The 21,827-nt window shown below is 33.2% G+C and overlaps 1 protein-coding gene across 3 annotated transcripts in view; it reads right to left on the bottom strand.

Annotated features, from left to right (window-relative positions):
* Positions 1–1,109: 1,109 nt before the first annotated feature.
* Lrriq1 (leucine rich repeats and IQ motif containing 1) overlaps positions 1,110–21,827 on the bottom strand; it is a 193,847-nt gene continuing 173,129 nt past the window's right edge. For all 3 annotated transcript variants that reach the window (XM_074084065.1, XM_074084064.1, XM_074084066.1), the window contains one exon: positions 1,110–2,836. In XM_074084065.1, coding sequence (XP_073940166.1) covers positions 2,694–2,836 — 143 coding nt within the window. In that variant the 3' untranslated portion in view covers positions 1,110–2,693. The remainder of the gene's footprint in view (positions 2,837–21,827) is intronic.

The following is a 21,827-nucleotide window of genomic DNA, read 5'->3' as shown; positions in this document are numbered from 1 at the left end:
TTTTATTTCATAATATTTGCCATGTTCAGCAGAATCAAAGTTCTCTTTTTTAATAAACTGTTTTCTATAACTCTTTCCTATTATCTTACCAATTATTCCCAGCATTAAAACCCTAAATCATCTCACAGAACAACCTCAAGATCAACGCTACTTAACAGAAATAGTAACCGTACCTGTAATTTAAATGTTTCTGGTATTTGCCAGGTGCTGGTGGCTCACACCTGTAATCGTAGATACTCAGGAGGCAGAGATTAGAAGGATCATAGTTCGAAGACAACTGGGCAAATAGTTCATGAGACCCTATCCAGAAAAAAACTCATTAAAAAAGGGTGGGGGGAGGAGGTCTGTTGGAGTGGCTCAACAAAAAAAGTATTTCAAAGTATTTGAAATAAGATCAAATAAGATCACACCTAAATAAGATCATGACAGTGTACTATGTGGACAAAGATGGTGGTAGACAAGAGCTGGGAAAAGGGCTATCTTCATAAACCAATGTAGTTGACCCATATCAAAAGATTCTGGAACTTCCAAACAGCCCACTTAATGCTTCTATAAGGCTGTTTTTTGTGTTCAGTCATTTATATTGCCATTTTTATTAAAAGGGACTCATGATGACTGCTTGTTATAGACTAGGGATGGGAGACAGGTGGTGAGAATCGAGTTGAGAAGAGGTTGGAGGTAGGATATAATATTCAGGAAAGGACAGAGTCACTTTTGGAAAGGCTTTTGAAGAGTTCCATTAGGTAGTTCCATAATTGTCAATATAAAATTCTAGTCAACTAAACAAATGACAAGATAGGCTCTATATTTCTACCTTCCTGAATCCTAAAGGCAAGTGTTTGTTAAAATTTTACTCAATAAAAAAGGAGAAAATAAATTTCTTGACTCACACTTCTTTTATGTTTTGCTAAAATTTTTAAATTTCAGTTTTCCTTTTCTATTTTCATAAACACAAATATACTACTGCTACAAAATGATAGATATGAGCATGGAAAGATTCTTTAAATGATCATTTTAAGGGTGGACACAATAACACTAAAACAACTTCCAATTCAACACCATAATTAGGAAACTTTTATATATATATATATATATATATCAATAATTATCTAAAAATTTATGAACAACACCAAATCATCTTCTTCACAATTTTATGAAATAATTATCCACATTACAGAATAGGAAAATTATGAAGTTACTTTTATGCACTAAAACAATTTTAATCGTAAGAATCTTACTTCTTATATTGGCCTTTCTACTTCATTGATTCAAACATACGAACCATAAAACCTTATCAATATCAACTCTAATGTGGTTTTCTCCTACAGAGTTGAGCATAAACTGAGATAAAATAGTTTTCATCATTATTTCAACATTATGTTAATTTATGAATGCTGTAGTGAAAGCAATGACATAACTGTGCTCCTAAAACAACTACACATGGGGCATGGGGCTCAGTTTCTAGACCAAAACATATGAATCTTATATTTTCATTATAGATTGACAGCTCAGACCTCATTAACATTTCAATCTCAATCAAGTTAAAAAAGAGATTTACAAGTTTGAAATGCAATAGAACTAAAAGTTGGTGGCCACTACAATCTAAATAAATGCGTCTCTATATCTGTTTAGTCATCTCTAGATGAAATATTTTAGGAAAGAGTAGAAAAAACAAAAGGAAAATCTAAAGTTCATTGGATTCTATTACACAGCAACACAACTATGAAAAGCCACTGGAGAACTATGAATTTAGCTTTGTGAAAAATGTTCCAGACTTAGGAGACCAATATAGATCCTTTTAGCACTACGTTAAATGCAGTATCTTGAACACTTTATTTACTAAGATCTAAACAAAAATTAACCCCCAAAGAATAAGACTTCAATAGAACTGTAATTTTTGAAAATATTATTATTACAAAATGATAGATTTGAAATTTGAAAATATTTTTAAAACACTAATTCAAAGGCACCTTAACAAAATTTAAAAAGATCAAGTACTTTTGAGTTATTGGAATAATATTAATGAACCAGAATTAAAATCTTTTATAAAAGAGAAGCACAATATGCCTGAATGAAACATTACAGATAAAATTCCAATTTATTAAATTGATAATTATTTAAATTCATATTTCATTTTAACTTAAGCTGGATGTACATTTTCTTATCAAAATTCTCTAATATGATTTAAAACTAAAAGCTAAAAGGTCATTCTCATTTTCTATTTTGAATCAGTTTAAGTATTAACTTGTCTTTAGAATAGATAATTACAGTACTCTGGTAGATACCATTTACTAATGTGTTAATTTTTTATTAATATTAAATAGTGTCAATGCAATAAAGTTATAGTCCTTTTATATGTAGATAGTATTAAAAATTTTATTGGTAGCATGAGTACATGTGTCATAAAAATATAAACTAAAGGAGAAAATGTATATACAAATTCCATTGCAATATTTCAGGAATTACTTTTCTGCAAGTCATTTCTCATAAAAACAGGAAGAAATGCAAACTCTAATTTATAGATGGAAAGACGATAGCTGCACCAGAAAACAAAACTGTGAAATATGTATAATAAACAAATTAAATATAGTCCTCTAAAACCTTGTATCCAATTGAGAAGATGACCAGATATCCACATATTTCTTTTAAATAAACTGTTTTGCCATGTGCTTTGAATGCTGATGCTTGATGGACTACGCGGAAGTTTTCACCTTCTTTTTGCCACTTCCCCATCCACCACTGAGTTGTACAGGTTTGTCACGGAATGATATACGTTCTTTTCTAGAAGGTCTTGTATTTGTTATCATTGATGCAAGTATTCCCTTAATTGAATAACCTACATGGTGACAATAAATGTACACTTCAATTAACATGATCCAAGTAAAATTATATTTTAGAGTAAGAAATACACTTAAGTCAACATGAATTCAAGTATGATATATTTGATACATTGTAAGAACCTTTGTAAATGCCACATTGTACCCCACCCAATACAATAATAAAAAAACATGCATTTGAAAACTATGATTTTTCAGTTTTAACAGAAGCATCTTTGCTGAGTTTTTGTTTGCAAAGTAATGTAATCAAAAATTGGCAAAAATTGTGTTTAGGTTATTTCTCAAAAGAAGAAATTTAAATGGCCAAAAAAAAAAAAAAACCACATGAAAAAATGCTCACCATCTCTAGCCATTAAGGAAATGCAAATCAAAAAACCATACTAACAATCGACCTCACTCCTGTTAGAATAGCCATCATTAGAAATACCACCACCAACAGGTGTTGGCGAGGATATGGGGAAAAAGGAACCCTTTTTTTAGTTTGCCGGTGGGAATGCAAACTAGTACAACCACTCTGGAAAAAAATTTGGAGGCTTCTTAAAAATCTAAACATAGATCTGCCATATGATCCAGCAATACCACTCTTGGGGATATACCCAAAGGAATGAGACACAGGTTACTCCAAGGCACTTGCACACCTGTGTTTATTGCAGCACTATTCACGGTAGCCAAGTTATGGAAACAACCAAGATGTCCACTATTGATGAATGGATTAAGAAAATGTGGTATTTATACACAATGGACTACTACTCAGCCATGAAGAATGAAATCTTATCATTTGCAGGTAAATGGATGGAACTGGAGAATATCATCCTAAGCAAGGTTAGCTAGGCCCAGAAGACCAAAAAATCGTATGTTCTCCCTCATATGCAGACTTTGGCTCAAGGGCAAACACAACAAGGGAATTGGACTTTGATCACATGATGAGGCAAGAGCACACCAGGGAAGTATGAGGCAAGAAACCCAAAAAAAACAGATAGCATTTGATGTCCTCAATGCAAAGGAATAATACAGAAACTTTAAAGTGACAGAGGCCAATAGGAGAATGGGACCAGGAACTAGAGAAAAGGTTAGTTCGAGAAGAATTAATTTAGAATGTAACACATATGTACAGAAAAGCAATGCTAGCAAATTCCCTGCATAGCTATCCTTATCTCAACTAGAAAAAACCCTTGGTCCTTCCTATTATTGCTTATACTCTCTCTCCAACAAAATTAGAGATAAGGGCAAAATAATTTCTGCCTGGTAGCAAGGGGGTGGGGAGGGGGGGAAGAGGAAGGGGGAAAGGGAGGGGCAGGGGGAAGGGGGGAGAAATAACCCAAACATTGTATGTGCATAAATAGAAGAAATTAAAAAAATTGTGTTTAGGTTAAATAAAAGGAATTGTTTAAAAAAATAGATGTAACAGTTTTCTCTGTCTATAAATTCAAATGTTGGTATTTCAAGACTGAAGTGATAAAACATTTGAATATATTTACATATTTATATTTTCAAAAGATTAAATTTTTATGTTTATTTTTTATAAATAAAGCATGTATTCAAATATTTCCTAGAAATAGTCTTACTGATTTATTAAATTAAGGTCTTCAGAAAAAAGTCAATTTTAGTAAAATGATAAATACATTATGATAGAATATATACAAATCACAGCCTTTCAGAGTCTTCATTCTATACATGAGTGGAATTATATGTTCATTACAGGGTTGTTGTGAGGATTGCCTTTCTGACTGTATTACAATGCTAGTAGGATGTGAGAATCTTTCTGGTAATAATAATGGAATACATTACTGTTTATTATCAATCAAGTTAGAAATTACCCATAGAAAGGTAACACAAACTGTAAAAGGTTAGAAACAAATAGTACAAATAGTACTAGACTAGGCTAGTGGGTTAGGCATGTTTTATTTAGCTAGATCCCAAGATGCCATATCAAGAACACTGTTAAGGGGTCATCTGCTCTAAATCTCCTGAGGGTTAAGCAAGCACACAGAGCTGTATCTGTAGGGAAAGGCTTTGAAAATCAGTGTCAGTCCAGGGGCTTCTTCAGTACTGGCTTGAGGCAAAGGTTCAAACTACCTGATGCTCCATTGTGATATTTTTGTGTTTAAGTTGAGAGAAAAAAAAAAAACAAACAACTTTCTCTTTTAGATCAATATTTTCCCAAGTAAAATTTTAAATATTAAAAAAAAATATGGTCAAGTAGAAAAATTGGCAAACATTAGAGCATTTATGGAAATTTGTCTATGATTTTTAATTTTGGTATAACATAATGGCAAATATAAATTGGAAAAGTTAATTTTATATTTAAAATGTCTATATAAACACAATTTGCATTTTGATTTTTAGTTCAGAAACTGTGATTAGGAAAACAAATTCAAGGAAGTTAATGAATCCCTCTGAAGAGATTATATTTTGTTTTTATTCTACAAAGAGACCATTACTGAAAAGGGGGTAGGGGGAGCTAAGAGTTATTGTTTTAGGAAAGGGTATGTGGGAAAGATGCAACTAAAATGCCTGTGGCTACAAACCCAAGTCTGCATTAGAGTTGGAGACAGAAAATAGCCCAGGAGTTTAAAGACCTTTACAACTGGCACCACTGAACACAATCTCAGGGAGAAACTAACAGCTGAGAGAAATGACAACAGAACTTGGCTTTACATGTGGCCCTACTCTCTGCTAATCCGTCAGGGAAACTGCAAAACTGCAAAAACCCTTCCAAGAAACAGGAATATTATTGGACAAGATTTTCCTAGATGGTAAACTAGTGCCTAAAAACATTAACGAACCAACCTTCCTCAAAGCTTAGCTCCTTCTAACTACTATTTTACAAATTGGAAAGATCTAATTTAATTCTTTCTCCCCTGCCAAATAACAGAGCACAATGTCTATTATACAAAAATGAAAACAAAAAACAAAAAAGAATAGCTGTAACATCAAACCCTCATCTCATGCCAGGAATCAAAATTCTTTGATGAACAAATTATTTCCTGGAGGGCAAGTAAGTTATTTTTTATTTATTTATTTTTTTATGAGAACACAAAACACAGTACACAGAGAATACTGGGGCTGCATGTAAGAGAGCAATGTATCTGAGAATTAAAAAGCTATTGCAATATCTTTGTAATTCAAAAGTATTTATTAAAATTTAAATTGTAAATTAATAAAATAATAAATTTTCACAAATGGCTAACACTAATATTTTATTCTAACAGAGAAAGCTAAATCACATTCCTTGCAAGTATTATTCGAGGTAATAAGTGGAAATAAATATGTACCTTAAAATTTCATTCAATAATAGTTCATTATTGGTTAATAATTTTCATGAAAGTATCTTTGTATAAAATGTTTTGTTTAAGAACTTTATTCTTAATGTATATTTTTAGAGTGACATGTTAAAAGGGCAGCACCTTCTGTGCAAAGTATAAATGTTTATTATTTCATACATGTCTAAAATAATTATTTTAAAATTAAACAGACTGAAATGCACTAAATTAGCTTTATTAAATAAAAAAAGAATATTCTAATTTTTAACAGTGTTTTTGCATTCTGAAGTTCTTTTCTACTGACTAGAAATTCACAACATGGTACATTTTTTTTCCTAATAGTGTTTTGTTGTCTTTGTTATTTTGGAGTTGCTGCTGAGTCTTCAAATCTTTCTGTACTTACCCACATTATAACCCTACATCTAAATTGTCAGTTTGAAAATTTTTTCTTATTTACTTTAGTTCCTTCAGCAAATAATAAATATAATTTTAAAATGTTACGTGATATTAAAAGACAGCTTTCTAGCAATTTAAATGCATATTTTCAGTGTAATGAAAATTCTGTAGGAAATTAGTCTTTAAATTAAAAAACACAAGTGAGTATACGGTATTTTTGCTACAACAATATTTTAGGTGTGATTAAAAGCCTTGAGTTTATTGTTTTCCATGTGTAAATGAACAATTTGAGTATCAATCAATATAGTTTATTCTCTCATTGTATTAGTGAGAGTGTTTTGTTATCAAATAAACTCTCAAATCACTAGATATATACAGAAGCCAAATTGAGGAGTAAAACAACACATCTATGAAGGAATCACATATTGGCATTCATTGCAAAGTCATTACTTTGTCCTGTGATTACTCTAAGGATGAAAAAAAAAAAAAGAAAAGAAAAGGCAATTTAATACAGTCAATGTATAATCATTCTAAAACTACCCACATAAAAATAAAACAGCAAAAGGCTCTTGCTTCAAAAAAATTGATATTAGAGTTAGATTGACCAATGAACTCTTGGAACAGAAAAATTATGACCAAAGGAACTTTGACAGTTTTAATTTTTTTCTGAAACATTACTACTATAGATTTTTTTACATCAATTTGCTGGATATTTGCAGGTAATCATAGAAAGCAAGCAATTGGTCTGTTACATATGTGCTGAAAGTATGTCTGATGACTATGCTCCTTTTCTAAGAAGTCACTTCTTTGCCACATAATCTGTGTTCTGCTCAAAATTTGTTCTGGTCCTTCAAAAAAAATTTTTTTTTGTTAAATCCTTGGTCCTTTAACAAATGTCAAGGTCTATATATGCTGTGTTTTGATAAGTAATTTAATATGTAAAACGCTTTGAATGACTCTCCCGGTATGTATATAAAAACTGTTAAACAGGTCAAAATAGAAATCTCATGCTGTATAGTAATACGTCATTGGATTTTCATCAATATACCCAACACTATGTGTCTGGATATAGAAAATGTTTCAAAGGCCTTCACATATTGTATTACTTAGCAGCAGATACAGCACAAGTAAAGCATGGAGAAAAAAAAATTTCAACATTTTAATGAAAGTGACCAGAACAAATTTTTAGCAGCAAAGCGTTTATATCAATTTAAGTGCTATGAATTAGTTACATTGGGTAAGATTAGTTACATTGGTACCATCTACCTCCACCCCAAACTTGTCTCAAAAAGCAGTCACTGTTTAAGACCATTGCTATGTTTAACATTAATCAGAATGATCATTTAGAATGGACTTCAGGTGAATAATTTAAATCTAACACTAAAAATAAAAATAAAATAACACATATACTTATATTTCCTCAATGTAATTTTGCTTGTTCATGAGCTTTTTAAGCTTTCTCAGTGAATGAGAGCTTTTCCATAAGTTTTAAAAACATTAATAAAAGTTGTTTCTCACAATTGCGATTGAATATTGATAGTCATAATTATTCTCCTTAGGTTTTAAGAGACAAATATGAAAAAAGCAGTTTTGTTCATTTGATAGTCACAAAACATCAGTGTTAATAATCAAGATGCCTGTATTTTTAAATTTTTCATTTATCTTCAATTAATTTTTTTCTTTTTGTGTGTATTTTCTAATGTCAACATGTATAACAAATAATTGACTATATACATTTGTTTTGAAAAAATTCTAATGAGCATAAAAACTAAAATAGATCACATAGAATTGGAAATTTGATAGCTCTTATATGATTTGTTCTCTTGTATTTTGTCTCTTTTGACCTTTTACAATAGCACCATGTATATTTAGTTTAGACTCTGAGGTTCCTTATAATACACACTCTTTTACCTGCTTTTACTATTTTTAACACCCTACTACTGACTTGTTCTTTATGATATCTGTGGCTCTGTTTGCATAGAAAGGATGGGTATGATGTGGTAGAATAATGCCCTGCTAAAAGTACTGTCTTGTTCATGCAAATTCTGTGGTTCTTATACTGATAATACTCAACACTGTTTTCTTTGTTTTCCTAGGTTTTTTCTTTTTAGAGATTTGGTTTTGGTTAAAAGTCTAAATGTGTTTTGTTATTTGTTTCAGAAGTAGATTACCCTTATCATGCTGACCTTAAGTTAACTAAACCCCTTCCATCAATAATTATTATGTATAACTCTAATTAATGTGGTTTTCTGACTTCTCACTGATACTTACTGACCACTTAAACTCCTATGTTGACTAAGTAACCAAAAGTGTAACTCAATACAAAAAGAGTGAAATTTACCAGTAATAAGCTACCTATGTCATTCATTTTCTACTGCACTGTATTGCTTCTGAAAGGAATTCTAGAAAGTCAGGTCAGATAAGTCCCATTCCTCTTATTAACTTGGGAAAGATCTGCTGCCAAATTCTTTAATAACTTTAAAATTAATGTCTTTTTTTAGGCTTCTATTCAGTTTCACTACATATACAACTAAGTATCCACAAGTATTTGTAACTGAGGACCAATGGCCTAAACCATGCAAATAGTTCCAAGGACTTTTTAACCACAGAACAATATGCATATTCACTTGACAAAAAGCTAGTTCTTACAGAGCACTATATATTTGAACTTTTACTATCTTCTCTCACTCTTTCCTCTTTTTTCCCATGTTAATTCATTTTGCCAAAGTAAACTTTTAGCAAAAATATGCATTTCAAGTAAATTCTAAAATGTTTATTACATCCCTTAAAATGTAAACATTTAAAACCCAAACTGGATTGCTAAGATTAGTGATGTCTTTGAAAGCTTTAATTTAAACTATTCTTTTTCTTCACACATTCATTCATCATCTACTTGTGTAGTGCCTGTTATGGGGCAGGCACTGTTTTATTCAACTCTTTCAATGGCTTTTTCTTGACAATTTTCTTCTGTGAGCCAAATAATATTAGTAACTGTCATATGTGATGCTATTCTCCAAATTCTGTCTTCACAGTCCTCATATGGAACTTGTATAAAACAAATACTTATTTCCACATTCCCAGATAGTGAAGACTTGTGGATAGATTTCCCAAAAATTTTTCATGGAAACTTTCATTATCCCTTTTCATGCTTATTAGTTCTTAGCAAGGAGACATTTGGCAACAATAAACATGACTAGCCTGAGGATTTATTATATTATTGCACTTCAGTTTCATTCATTTGACAAATGCATTTCACATTTGACCATACCCATTTATTTTTGCACCGCATTAGCTAGTGTAAGAAATTGGTCTGAAAGCAACAATAACAATAACCAAAAAAAAAAAAAAAAAACAGAGTAAATCAATTTATTCAAGAAAGAAAAGGTCATGAAAGAAAGGGGCAAGAAGTAAAATATTACAGTAGAAACATAATGCTTTAATCTATTAACAATAGAGCATGCATAGGTCCTGTCCTCAAAAATGTTAATTTTTTTTACAAAGAATAAATGTAGTTGACATATGTGCAACTGGTTCTCTCACATAAGTATAGATAAAATCTGTCTTTCTCTGGATAATGTCAATCACTATTGAAACTAGCTACTGTTTAAGATCTATAAACATTATTTTGTGGTTAATAGTAACTGTGATATTTTACTATGCCTGGAATCATTGTTGATTATTTCATTACATTGTCTCAGATCTTTGAAATGGACAGTATCCATTTGTTTAAGTATCAAACAAATATTATTATTAACAAAATATTTATTAATGTGTCTATTATGCTAAGAGTAGATTTTCAAAATTTATCTACAGTAGAGGAGTCCAGTAACCATGTAAATGTGCCCTTGGTATGAAAGTAATTAATTTTTATTATCCAATTTTAGTTACTAGAGAATTTTTAGGGTTCAGGTGTTGATGTTAATGTGTTTGTTTAATTAATTCTCAACGTTCAGGGATAAAATATCAAGATTTAACAAATCTGTATTTTAAAGTCCTGGTCAATAATTTCAGAATAAAAAAAGTTAGACTGAATTGGTTAAGCAATAATAAAAATAATAAGATTTAAATTTTTACATTGTCAGAGACATTAAAATATAATAACAATGAGATGCTGATGTGGCCTTTTTATTGATATATTACTTCAAAGTGAATACTTCAGATAAAATATAATAAAGAGGAATGAAGCAACTCAGATTATGATGTAGAGACAAAAATAGTTTATCTTGCCCAAAATTGTTTATAATTTCTAATTTTTCTTTTTAATCTGGGGGAAAAGTATAACTTACAGTGAGATTGAAGTTTGAATTTTTTTAATGGAAAATATGAAAGTCGATTTTGTCTTCTGTAATGAAATTTTACAACTGTCATAGTGACTATCAAGTAATTATTTTAGTAGATCTTATAGCTCAAATACCATAACTTTCAAGTGTTCCAATTACTTAAAGGTATTATTGATATATATGTATTTAATAATTTATTAGACATTTAGCATCAATACAAACCATAATTTTTTATGATTAAATGCTAAAAACATATTCTGTGTATTGTCCATATTATCTCAAACCCACTTGCCCTTCACTTCTCTACCAATGTCAATCTACTCATACAATTTTACTGAAAGTGTCACATTGCAGAAGTACTAGGAACTTAAGTCCTATGTCCCAGTCTCAGGCTCCCACTTTATATTTGCTGTCTTTTTCAATGCTATTACAATTCTGCAGGATACATCCTCACTTTAAAAGAGGAAAAATAGACAATAAATGATTTATCCAAAGCCAAGTGATAATACAGTTGAATTTGGCTTAAGCTAAGCATGGTCCTACAGGCCTCTAATCCCACCAACTCTGGAGGCAGAGGCAGGAGAACTGAGAGTTCAAGGCACACCCAGGAGAAGATAGCAAGACCCTATGTCAAAAAGAATAAAAACAAAAGGACTGGGGACATGGTTCAAATGGTAGAGCACTTGACTTGTGGTCCTGGGTTCAATCATAGCACTGCAAAAAGAAAAAATGAATGTGGCTTTGTATGACTAGTTTATCTTATAGAAGACAATACCTTATTTAATAATTAAGCATGCCCCTAATATAATACACCATAAATGAAAGCATTAGAAGAGCAAATGTTAAGTGGGTGTCTGTTTTGTCAGTCTTACTATGGAAGGACTTCTCTGTTGTCTGGAAATCAGGCCTAAAACTCTAAAAATGAGTAAAAGGCATCAACTTTCATAAGTGAACAGAGAGAAAATATCTCTATAGTCTATGTATGTATGTATGTATGTATGTATGTATGTATGTATCTATCATTTGATAGCCCCCAACTTGAATTTTGAATCTGAAAAATAATTTCATTAAAAGCTTTTTAGACTTTTAAATCCCTTACTGAATTCACTCACTTCCAGTCTTTGCAAAATTGGGGTTATCAGTTCTAAAGCTGTTCAAAGAATGCTACTGCATTTGAATGACACTGGGGCTATTACATAAACATATACGTGAATGATATTCCAGAGTAGTGACTCTTTTGAACCATGGAGAAATAGACACAGAACAATAGAGACTTCTACATGTCACTTTCTTTAAGATAACATCTGAAGAAACTACATCAGAATTAAGTAACTATTGGATTTTCTAACGGCCAGGTACACGTAAAGCTAACATGCCAGATAGTTAGTGGACAATTGAACTAAAATTCAATTTATTCTTTTTGGAATATAATTTCAATCTATATAGAAAACTATGCAAGCAGGGATATGATTCAACATAACTTGTACTCATTTTCATGAACACTGTCTGCAGCAGAAAACTAAGTTACATGTAAAACATTTCTAGCATTCAGTGAGGAAATCATTTACTTGCAATTTTAAGTTATGGAATGTAAGAGAGCCATAGGAAGCAGCAGAACTGCCAAAATAGTCAAAATGTTGTTAGAAATCTCGGAGCCTTAAAAAAGGGACATTTTAAAGTAGATGTATGTTAGGAGCAGGAGGCACAAAGCTTGTAGAGTAAAAAATGGGGTGACAAAATGGGACAAAATGCCACAAATAAAGCATCAAGAATTGAAATTTTTATAAAATAATTTATATCTGTAGTTATAAATGGTAATGTGGCAAGAATTAAGAGGTAAAGTTCTCTCTGTGTATGTGTTTGTGTTTGTCTGTCTATCTATCTATCTATCATCTATCTACCTACCATCTAATTTTTTAACCAGGATTTTGTGTAAAATTATAAATTTATGGTCTAAATAATAAACTTGCTACTAATCACATAATTATGATTTTCTTCCTTTTACAGTAAGACACTATGATGAGAATGTCATGGCTCAAGATGTCAAGGGAGAGTAAAGTACAACTTTCTCTATATTCTCTGTGTTGAGAAAGATTCCTTAGATAATTTTGAACAACAGGTGCTATTCTGTTACCAGAGCTGCAGCGAGATATTGGCACTCTCTAGCTTTGAGAGTACTGGATGACCCATATATGAGTAGTTTATTTTGGAATATTCTCAGTGATAACAACAGTAGTCACTCAGACTGTGATTTATTCAAACAAACTCCTAAGGGGTATGGCCCACAGTGAGCCAGTGCTTAAGTCTAGACTGGTCTAGTAGTGTTTTTCCAGAATACAAAACCTTTCCACCAAATCAGAAGTGAAGAGAGAGCTGGTATCCACAAATGTGTACTCTTTAACCTTAAAATTTAACACTTCAATACATCATTTTTATTGGATGGATTTTGTTATTAATGTAGTCAGAGAGAAAAATAAAAGCTATTTCACATAAGAGATTTGATTATCTTTTTGAAATGTCAATAGAATGATTTTTTTTAATTTTTGAAAATAAATTTAAGCTCTACTTTAGTTTGCAATATTTACTGCAATAAGCTTAATAGTCAGACGCAGGGATTGACCAATACTTTTTTAAAAGTTTAGAATATAGATGCTCATTTAAGTTTGAAGTTATATTTAAAATATAGAAGTATCTAATGTATCTAATGTATACTAGTTGCTGAATAAATGTTTTGTTAAACAACCACAGATAACTTCAAAGGTACAATTTGTGTAAGGTGTATTAAAGTATTATTGACTTATATTCAGAAAGGGAATCCTTTGCGTCCTTCTAATTTTGACCCATTAAAAGACCAGATTTTCAAAATACACATTGTTTTCTTCAGGAGAGTTTGAAAACCTGGCTTTTTCATTAATATTCTGTAAGAATATGAATCAGATTTAAAAACCCAAGGCCACCATTCTTTCACACAGTTCTATAAGCTGAAAACCTGAAATTTCTCTTAAAGAGGATAATTGCTAAACATATCATTTTTTTATTACAAAATTTTATATTTGTACAAAACTTCATAGAGGTTAATAAATACTTTCAAAATAACTTAACTATTAAATTATCTTGTACCTGAAAATCTTACCTAATTCCTGCTTGAATTCCTTTTAATTTTTAATTTACAAGTAATTTCTTTTTTTTTAATTTTTATTTTATTCATATGTGCATACAATGTTTGGGTCATTTCTCCCCCCTCTCCCCTGCCCCCTCCCTTACTCCCTCTTACCCCTCACTCCCCAGCAGAAACTATTTTGCCTTTATCTCTAATTTTGTTGAAGACAGAATATAAGCAATGATAGGAAGGAACAAGGGTTTTTGCTAGTTGAGATAAGGATAGCTATACAGGGAGTTGACTCACATTAATTTCCTGTGCATGTGTGTTACCTTCTAAGTTAATTCTTCTTGAACCAACCTTTTCTCTAGTTCCTGGTCCCTTTCTCCTATTGGCCTCAGTTTCTTTAAAGTATCTGCTTTAGTTTCTCTGACACCTAAAAAACTAGTAATTTTCTTTCTTAAAAAAAGTTCAAATGTAAAAATTAAGCTGTATCTCATTTTAAAATGCCATCCTATGATGTGGTGTATGGCTTCCTAATAGGATTCTTTTTCTCTCTTCATTGAAATTGTATTGGGATATTAATGTATCAACTGCTAAGTATTTATAGTAGAATATTTTTGAACAAGCTTATTTCAGTAGGTGTGTAGCTTTAGAATTACTACCAGCTTTCTAAATTTCAACTTGATTTTATAAAATAACTCATTTCTCACAGATGGTAGAGTTTTCTGATCTTGAGATGGAAAATATTTAAAGATTTTATTTATTTTCCCTCCAGGTTGATTGTGCTTATCTGAAGTAATTAGATATGATTTAAACAATATCTGAAGTCAGGGCCATTCAGAGCTATTCTGACATGGAGAAAATTGTCAGTTATGAACAAAATTTTCATGCTGTAAAACATCAAATATAATAGCTTCTGTTACTTTTTTACTTGGGAAATTACCATATATAAAGTTATACTATTTTACTTGTAATTACTGAATTTGAAAGCTGTATGGATTCTTGTATTTCATCTGTTTGTGGTTTTCTCTCCTCTTCCTACAAGTTCAAAATACATACACATATATACATATATATATATATTTCCATATATTCATGTAACTCTCATTATGATATTCTCTTAATGGACTTAGCAAACCTCAAATACCTTATTCAGGTTCACCAAGACCATACATGTTAGAAATGGGATTCAATGCACAGGAAATTAATGTGAGTCAACTCCCTGTATAGCTATCCTTATCTCAATCAGCAAAACACTTGTTCCTTCCTATTATTGCTTACACTCTCTCTTCAACAAAATTAGAGATAAGGGCAAAATAGTTTCTGCTGGGTATTGAGGGGGTGGGGGAGAGAGGGAGGGGGTGGAGTGGGTGGTAAGGGAGGGGGTGGGGGCAGGGGGGAGAAATGACCCAAGCCTTGTATACACATATGAATAATAAAACAATAAAAAACAAAAGACATGGGATTCAAATACAAATCTGGATTACTGCAAATTTCTTTCTATTTGACTAGGCTGCTTTTAGCCTCCTGTTAAATTTACATAGGAGTTGCAATTGACTTAGCCAAGATAACAGAGGATCTGGTGAAGAACCAATCAAGCATGGCTTAGTAGATCAACCAATCTCTCAACACATACTCTTACTATGCCACGATATCACTGTGTTTAAACATGCAATGGGCATACTACTCATCCTTTACTGCTCTACGCATCATAATTCCCGTTTAGCGAGAGCTATGTTTTATTAGTCATTAGTTAGTAGTATTCCTTAGTCGTTGACATGATTTCATGGGCTGGCAATAGGATGTAAAACTTAAAAAAGAAAGAATGATGGAACAATCTTTCTTTCTTTCTGGACAATTTTGGGCATTCTTAATGCTTTTCTTCAATTTCTCTCAAACACATTTTATAGCCTAAAATGCTGCAAATAAAATGCTAGGATTTCAAACAAATGCCCAAGTTTTGAATCCCTTCTAAAGAGAAGAAAATTGAGTCCAGTTTACTTTTCATATAGATGGTCTTCATGCATACTTTTACAATTAACATACATTCATATGTAAAATATTATATTTAGAAAGTAGTAACTTAATGTATGTATCACATGTAAATGATAAATTATCATCTTTTACCAAAAAATGCACCGTTCATTATATGATTTGTGATAAGGAAATTACTTTAGGCATTTCTCTATTAAAGTGAGAATGTTGATCATTAAGCTTTCTCATGAGAGGAGGCTGGAGGGATAATGCAGGAGGATGAGGCTTTGCAATTTTTGGCACAGGTTGGGGTACATTAGGCTTTGTGTGTTTGAAGACCTATGATGGAGCCTCTGAGCCACAGGCCCAGTAAAGGATCTCTTCAAAGCCTTTCAGCTTCAGCTTTGCAATAACTTGTGTGCCAACTTCTGCACAGGAAAAACACAGCCTGCTGCCCTTATCGGGGCGTACTCTCACTGCATGCACATGACCCTGATTGCAATTGACCTGTTCTCCCTCTCCCAAATTCAGCTGGAGGGTTTTCCTTTGTTTGCCCAGGAACTTCAGACCAGCTAAGCCACAGTCAAATTAAAGAAGTGTTCTCTGCTCTCTGGTGGCTGAATCATACCTTTACCGTGAAGTCTGAAACAAGTCCAAGTCTGCCCTTCATTGGGTCCTCTGCCTCAGTTCCAGCTGCTCTATTATATAGTTAATCATTCTTATACTAAAATTCCCTAATTAACCTATGACATTATAGTTCTCTCTCAATTGAACCCAAACCACCATAAAATATATTTGTACAGATCAAAAACTCCATGATGGCTGGAAATAAATGGTGTTGCTCAGTACTCTTTCCCTCATGTAATACACAGGACATCCACAGAGCACTCCATGAATATTCCTGAGTGAACAAATGACAGGATTTTTTAATTTAGTGTATATCTACAGAAATTGCATCTCATGCCTGTGTTGTTTGAAAAAGTCACCTGAAACTCTTCCAGGGCATATACCTTGAGCCATTCCACCAGCCCTTTTTCTGTTAGGTATTTTTGAGATAAGGTCTCACAAACTATTTGCCAGGCTGGCTTCAAACTGCAATCCTCCTTATATCTGCCTCCTGAGTAGCTAGGATTACAGATATGAGCCACTGGTGCCTGACAAACTGTACTCATTAATGCTTATAAATGCCAAGATTTTGGATAGGTCAAGTGCTTTTAGAAACTTTGGCATCTACCATTGAATATGTACGAAATCTTCTAGCCTCCTTCATCCTCACAGCCTGACTCACCAATAGAATGAGAAAATATCAGATGCTCTCCAAATTCTTATGGCTCTAAGTGATGACCTTATTCATTCATTCACTCATTCAGTCATTCTTCATACATACTTACATACATTCACATATTCAATATATACTAAAAAGCCTACACTCTCCCAGGGAATTCTTTCAGGAACCTAGTATACTTCATTAAATTCCCTAATATACTCTGGAATATATACTCTAGCAGTGGAGAAGCATAAACAAAAAATTTCCAAAATTAGTATGATACTGTAGTTGCTGGTAGAATCTGAAAGGAAGCCTATTTAAGAGTTATGAGAGTTATTTTCCTCTATTAGAAGCCAAATCTTTCAAAACCCCATGTTCATGTTGATTGAATTCCATCATGAGTATTATTTCTAGTATATGAAAATCTTACTTAAACATCTGCAAATATTTATCAGTCTAAATCTCACAAGCACAGTTTGGAGAGAAGTCCATAGAAAGTGAATGGAAATGGTTTTACTTGTTATATAGAAGACAATATTTATTGAAAAATAAAACAATATGAGTATATAATATAGGAATGCAACAGCAATGGTTCATATATACACCTGTATTCACTTAATGAAGTGTCTGCTATGTGTTAGGTACATACAAATTATCTTTTCATTTTCTTAGGAGTGTTTTGCACATGGTAGGCATGTAACTGCTTGCTGTTATGATGTGTGGTTCATATTACAACCCAAAGAAATATGCAATGATATTTAATTCTTTAATTCACTCAGTATGGGATTATAGAAGCAGTTAAGCACATATATAAGTATATACACACGTGATATATGCAACATGCCAATAGTTTTTGCATTGAATATTTAAAATTGCATTATTAGAATATGCTTATTCCACTTGGAATAGATTCTAATGACCATTTTTGGAATCTATCTTTACTTGAACTCCTGTGAAATCTCTCAAACTGCATAAAATATTAGGCATGGATATCTTGTAAACTTTCATTTTGTACTTTGATAGCCAAAATTCATCTTTTTTGATGAGAGCAGGACAGATTCAGAATTCTTTTCTCTGACTTTTCTTAAGCTTTTCAAAACCTGAAGTAATTTCAGAGACTTCATTAGTTACTCATTAGTTGTTGGAAAGTTCAAGCTTTCTACTTTCAAACTTAGCTAATACTATACTTCCTTTTCAATCCAACCTTATTTTTATATTACTTCAGTATGCTGAAACTTTAGTGCAGACACACTCCTCAATGTTCCACAAATACACATTTGTATTTTACCTATGCTTTTGTTTAAATTACTTTCTTCCATTTCTTCTTCACTTAAATCCTAATTGTCATTCTTGGTATAAATCAAGTGCATTATGTCCAAGAAGTCTTCATCACTCACTGAAAGCACATCAATTGCTTCCCTTTATGAGCATTTATTTCATTATTGAGAAAACTCAATACCACTTTGAAATGGCTTACAACTCACGAAGAGTTTAGATATGCCCCAAGAAGTACTTGGCTTGGGGCTGATTATCCACTATATTATGAAGATATTGTAGGTCTCCAACTTTTGGCTAACTGAAAATGAAACATCCTCCACAAAGTGCAGAGATGATCATGAGTCACTTGGAGACTATTATTTGGTATGTAGTTAGCATTCCATAATGGGTCCTAAATGAGTTAGTGATAAAAATTACGTTACTTTATGTTCTATTCTTTCACCAACTCAGATATACTTGGAAGAATAGAAGGCAATGTATCACTGGGTTTGGAATAGGAAAAGATAGGTCCCAAGATAGTAATTTGCTAAATTTTTTTGTGTGTATGAAGGGGAAAATAGTTAAATTCTTGACGAATTCCAAGATGGCGGCTAGAGGTAGGAAGCAGAAAGCGACCCTCCTATAGTGAAATCTTGGAGAGACGCTGGAGACACACTTTGCAGGCATAATCACCGAGAGAAGGCATAACTTTGACTCCTCCACATCTCCAGCCGGCGCAGAGAATCTCCACTTCACGTTAAACGGAGAACCGAGGAGGCCCCCGGGCCGCCAGTGGCCGGCGCCCATACGGCTTGGGAAGACGCGGACCAGGTGAGCTTCTCGGTACCGCGGTTCCCCCACAGACAAGCCTGGGCAGAGCAGCATAGCCCCCTGGACAGACTGACCTCCACCAGGGAAAAAAAGAGAAACTGAGTACTAAGCAATAAGAACAGTTAAGATACGCTGGAAAGAGGGTGGGGCGCCCTGAGCGCTGAAGATTGGGGGAAGGGAATCCTTCCCGGGACTGTAAATAAACGAGCCGGGCGGGCCGGAGAGGCTCTGGCGGGAGCGGGACGCGCCAGCAACCAGGAGCGGGGACGCTTGTGAGAGGAGGGAAGACCCACTTCCCACGTGAACTGTAAATGAACACGCAGGCCTGACAACGCGGGGCAGTGGCACCTTTCCCAGTGCTTGGAAAGGGAAAAGCCTGTAGCAGAGGCCCCCCTCCCCCGCACAGGAGAACTCTGAGCAAACAAAGCCTGTGGGACCAGGTGAGTGCTAAGCTCACCCCAGAGATCTGCATAAATAACGCCTCCAGCTACAGGCTGAGAGCAGCAGGCAGGCAAGCCACAGTTGCAGATACCACTCTCAGAACTGCCTCCAGACGCTTTTTTTTTCTTTTTCTCCCTACCTTTGATGAGAGAACAACCGAATTACACTTGCAAGCCGAAAAACTTACTGAAACTTTATTGCATTTGAACTGGGGACACTTGGTGGGGCTTTTTTATTTTTCTTCTGTGTGTGTGTGAGTGTAGTTTTGTTCTACTTTATGCATCCCCTTTGATGAGACAACTACAGAACAACATCTGAGGCACCAACTCCAGGACTGGAGATTGAGACGGACATCCAAATTATTAAGACTGAAATTGCATTGCATATAAACTTGGAAGTTTTTTGGTTTTTTGGGTTTTTTTGTTTTTTTTTAATTTTCTATTTTCCATTTTATTTTAATTCATTTTTATACATAGATATTACTTTCATATACTTATTTTTTATTTTTTTTATCTTTGATTTTCAATCCTCTCTCTGTCACTCTATTGTCTGTTCAGCTTACTGTCGATTAGTACACTAACACTCCCTGTTTATACATTTGAAACTCTCTTGTCTGATACCTTGTTCTGCTTTCTCCCTCTTGCCTGTATATTTGTTTTCCCCTTTTCTTTAACTTCTTGCTTTCCATCTCAGCTCACTCTTCCATTCTCAATATTACCATTGTTATTATTACAAGCTAGAAAATACTTAATTACACACAGTACAGGGACAGTAACAACACCAAGGACAATGACAGGAAGACAGAAAAAACAAGGAAACCAGTTTCCCCACAGCAAAAAATTAGTACAGGAACCAGAGGGGAATGAAGAGAACAGAAACTCAGAGCCAGACTCCAACAAAATGAAGATAAACTATGCCAAAGGACCCAATGAAGCCCACAAGAATAATTTAAAAGAAGACATACTACAAGTACTCAATGAGAATTTTATAGAGATGATACTGGATAGGGTCAACCAAAATGTACAGGAGACACTCAAGAAATTCCAAGACAATAAAAATAGAGAATTTGAAAAAGCAAAAGAAGAAATAAAGGAAACCATAGAAGCACTGTATAAACACCAAAATGAAAGAGAGAACACAATGAATAAATGGATAAATGAACTCAGGACAAAAATAGACAACAATAAAGAAGAAAACAGCCAGGATATGGAAAACCTCAGAAAAAAGAACAAAACAGAACTGCAAAACAAAACGGAAGGCCAATCCAGCAGAATAGAACAAACAGAAGACAGAATCTCAGAACTTGAAGATGAAATGGTAATTAAAGGAAAAACTGAAGAACTACTAATTAAACAACTCAAGACCTGTGAAAAGAAAATGCAAGAACTCACCGACTCCATCAAAAGACCAAACTTGAGAATCATGGGCATCGAAGAAGGAGAAGAGGTGCAAGCGAAGGGAATGCGTAATATATTCAACAAAATAATAACGGAAAATTTCCCAAATCTAGAGAAAGATATTCCCATACAAATGCAAGAGGCCTCCAGGACACCAAACAGACCAGATCAAAATAGAACTACACCACGACATATCATCATTAAAACAACAAGTTCAGAAACTAAGGAAAGAATATTGAAGGCTGCAAGAGAGAAAAAACAAGTAACATACAAAGGTAAACCCATCAAAATCACAGCAGACTTCTCAACAGAAACATTAAAAGCAAGAAGAGCGTGGGGTGAGATCTTCCGGGCACTGAATGAAAATAACTTCAACCCCAGGATACTCTACCCAGCAAAGCTATCATTCAAAATAGATGGAGCAATAAAAGTCTTCCATGATAAGCAGAAACTAAAACAATATGTGACCACAAAGCCACCATTACAAAAGATTCTGCAAGGGATCCTGCACACAGAAAGTGACACCCAACTTAACCATGAAAAGGCAGGCAGCACCAAACCACAGGATAAGAAAAAGCAAGACAGTAGAGAGTAACATCAAGTTAGGTACACACAATCAAACCTTCAAACAACTAAGATAACTAAATGGCAGGAATCACCACATACCTATCAGTACTAACACTTAATGTTAATGGACTTAATTCACCCATCAAAAGACACCGTTTGACAAAATGGATTAAAAAAGAAGATCCAACAATTTGTTGCTTACAGGAGACTCATC

This window comes from Castor canadensis, chromosome 8 (genome assembly GCF_047511655.1).
Source record: "Castor canadensis chromosome 8, mCasCan1.hap1v2, whole genome shotgun sequence".
NCBI lineage: Eukaryota > Metazoa > Chordata > Mammalia > Rodentia > Castoridae > Castor > Castor canadensis.
This window is presented reverse-complemented; position numbering and strand designations above follow the sequence as displayed.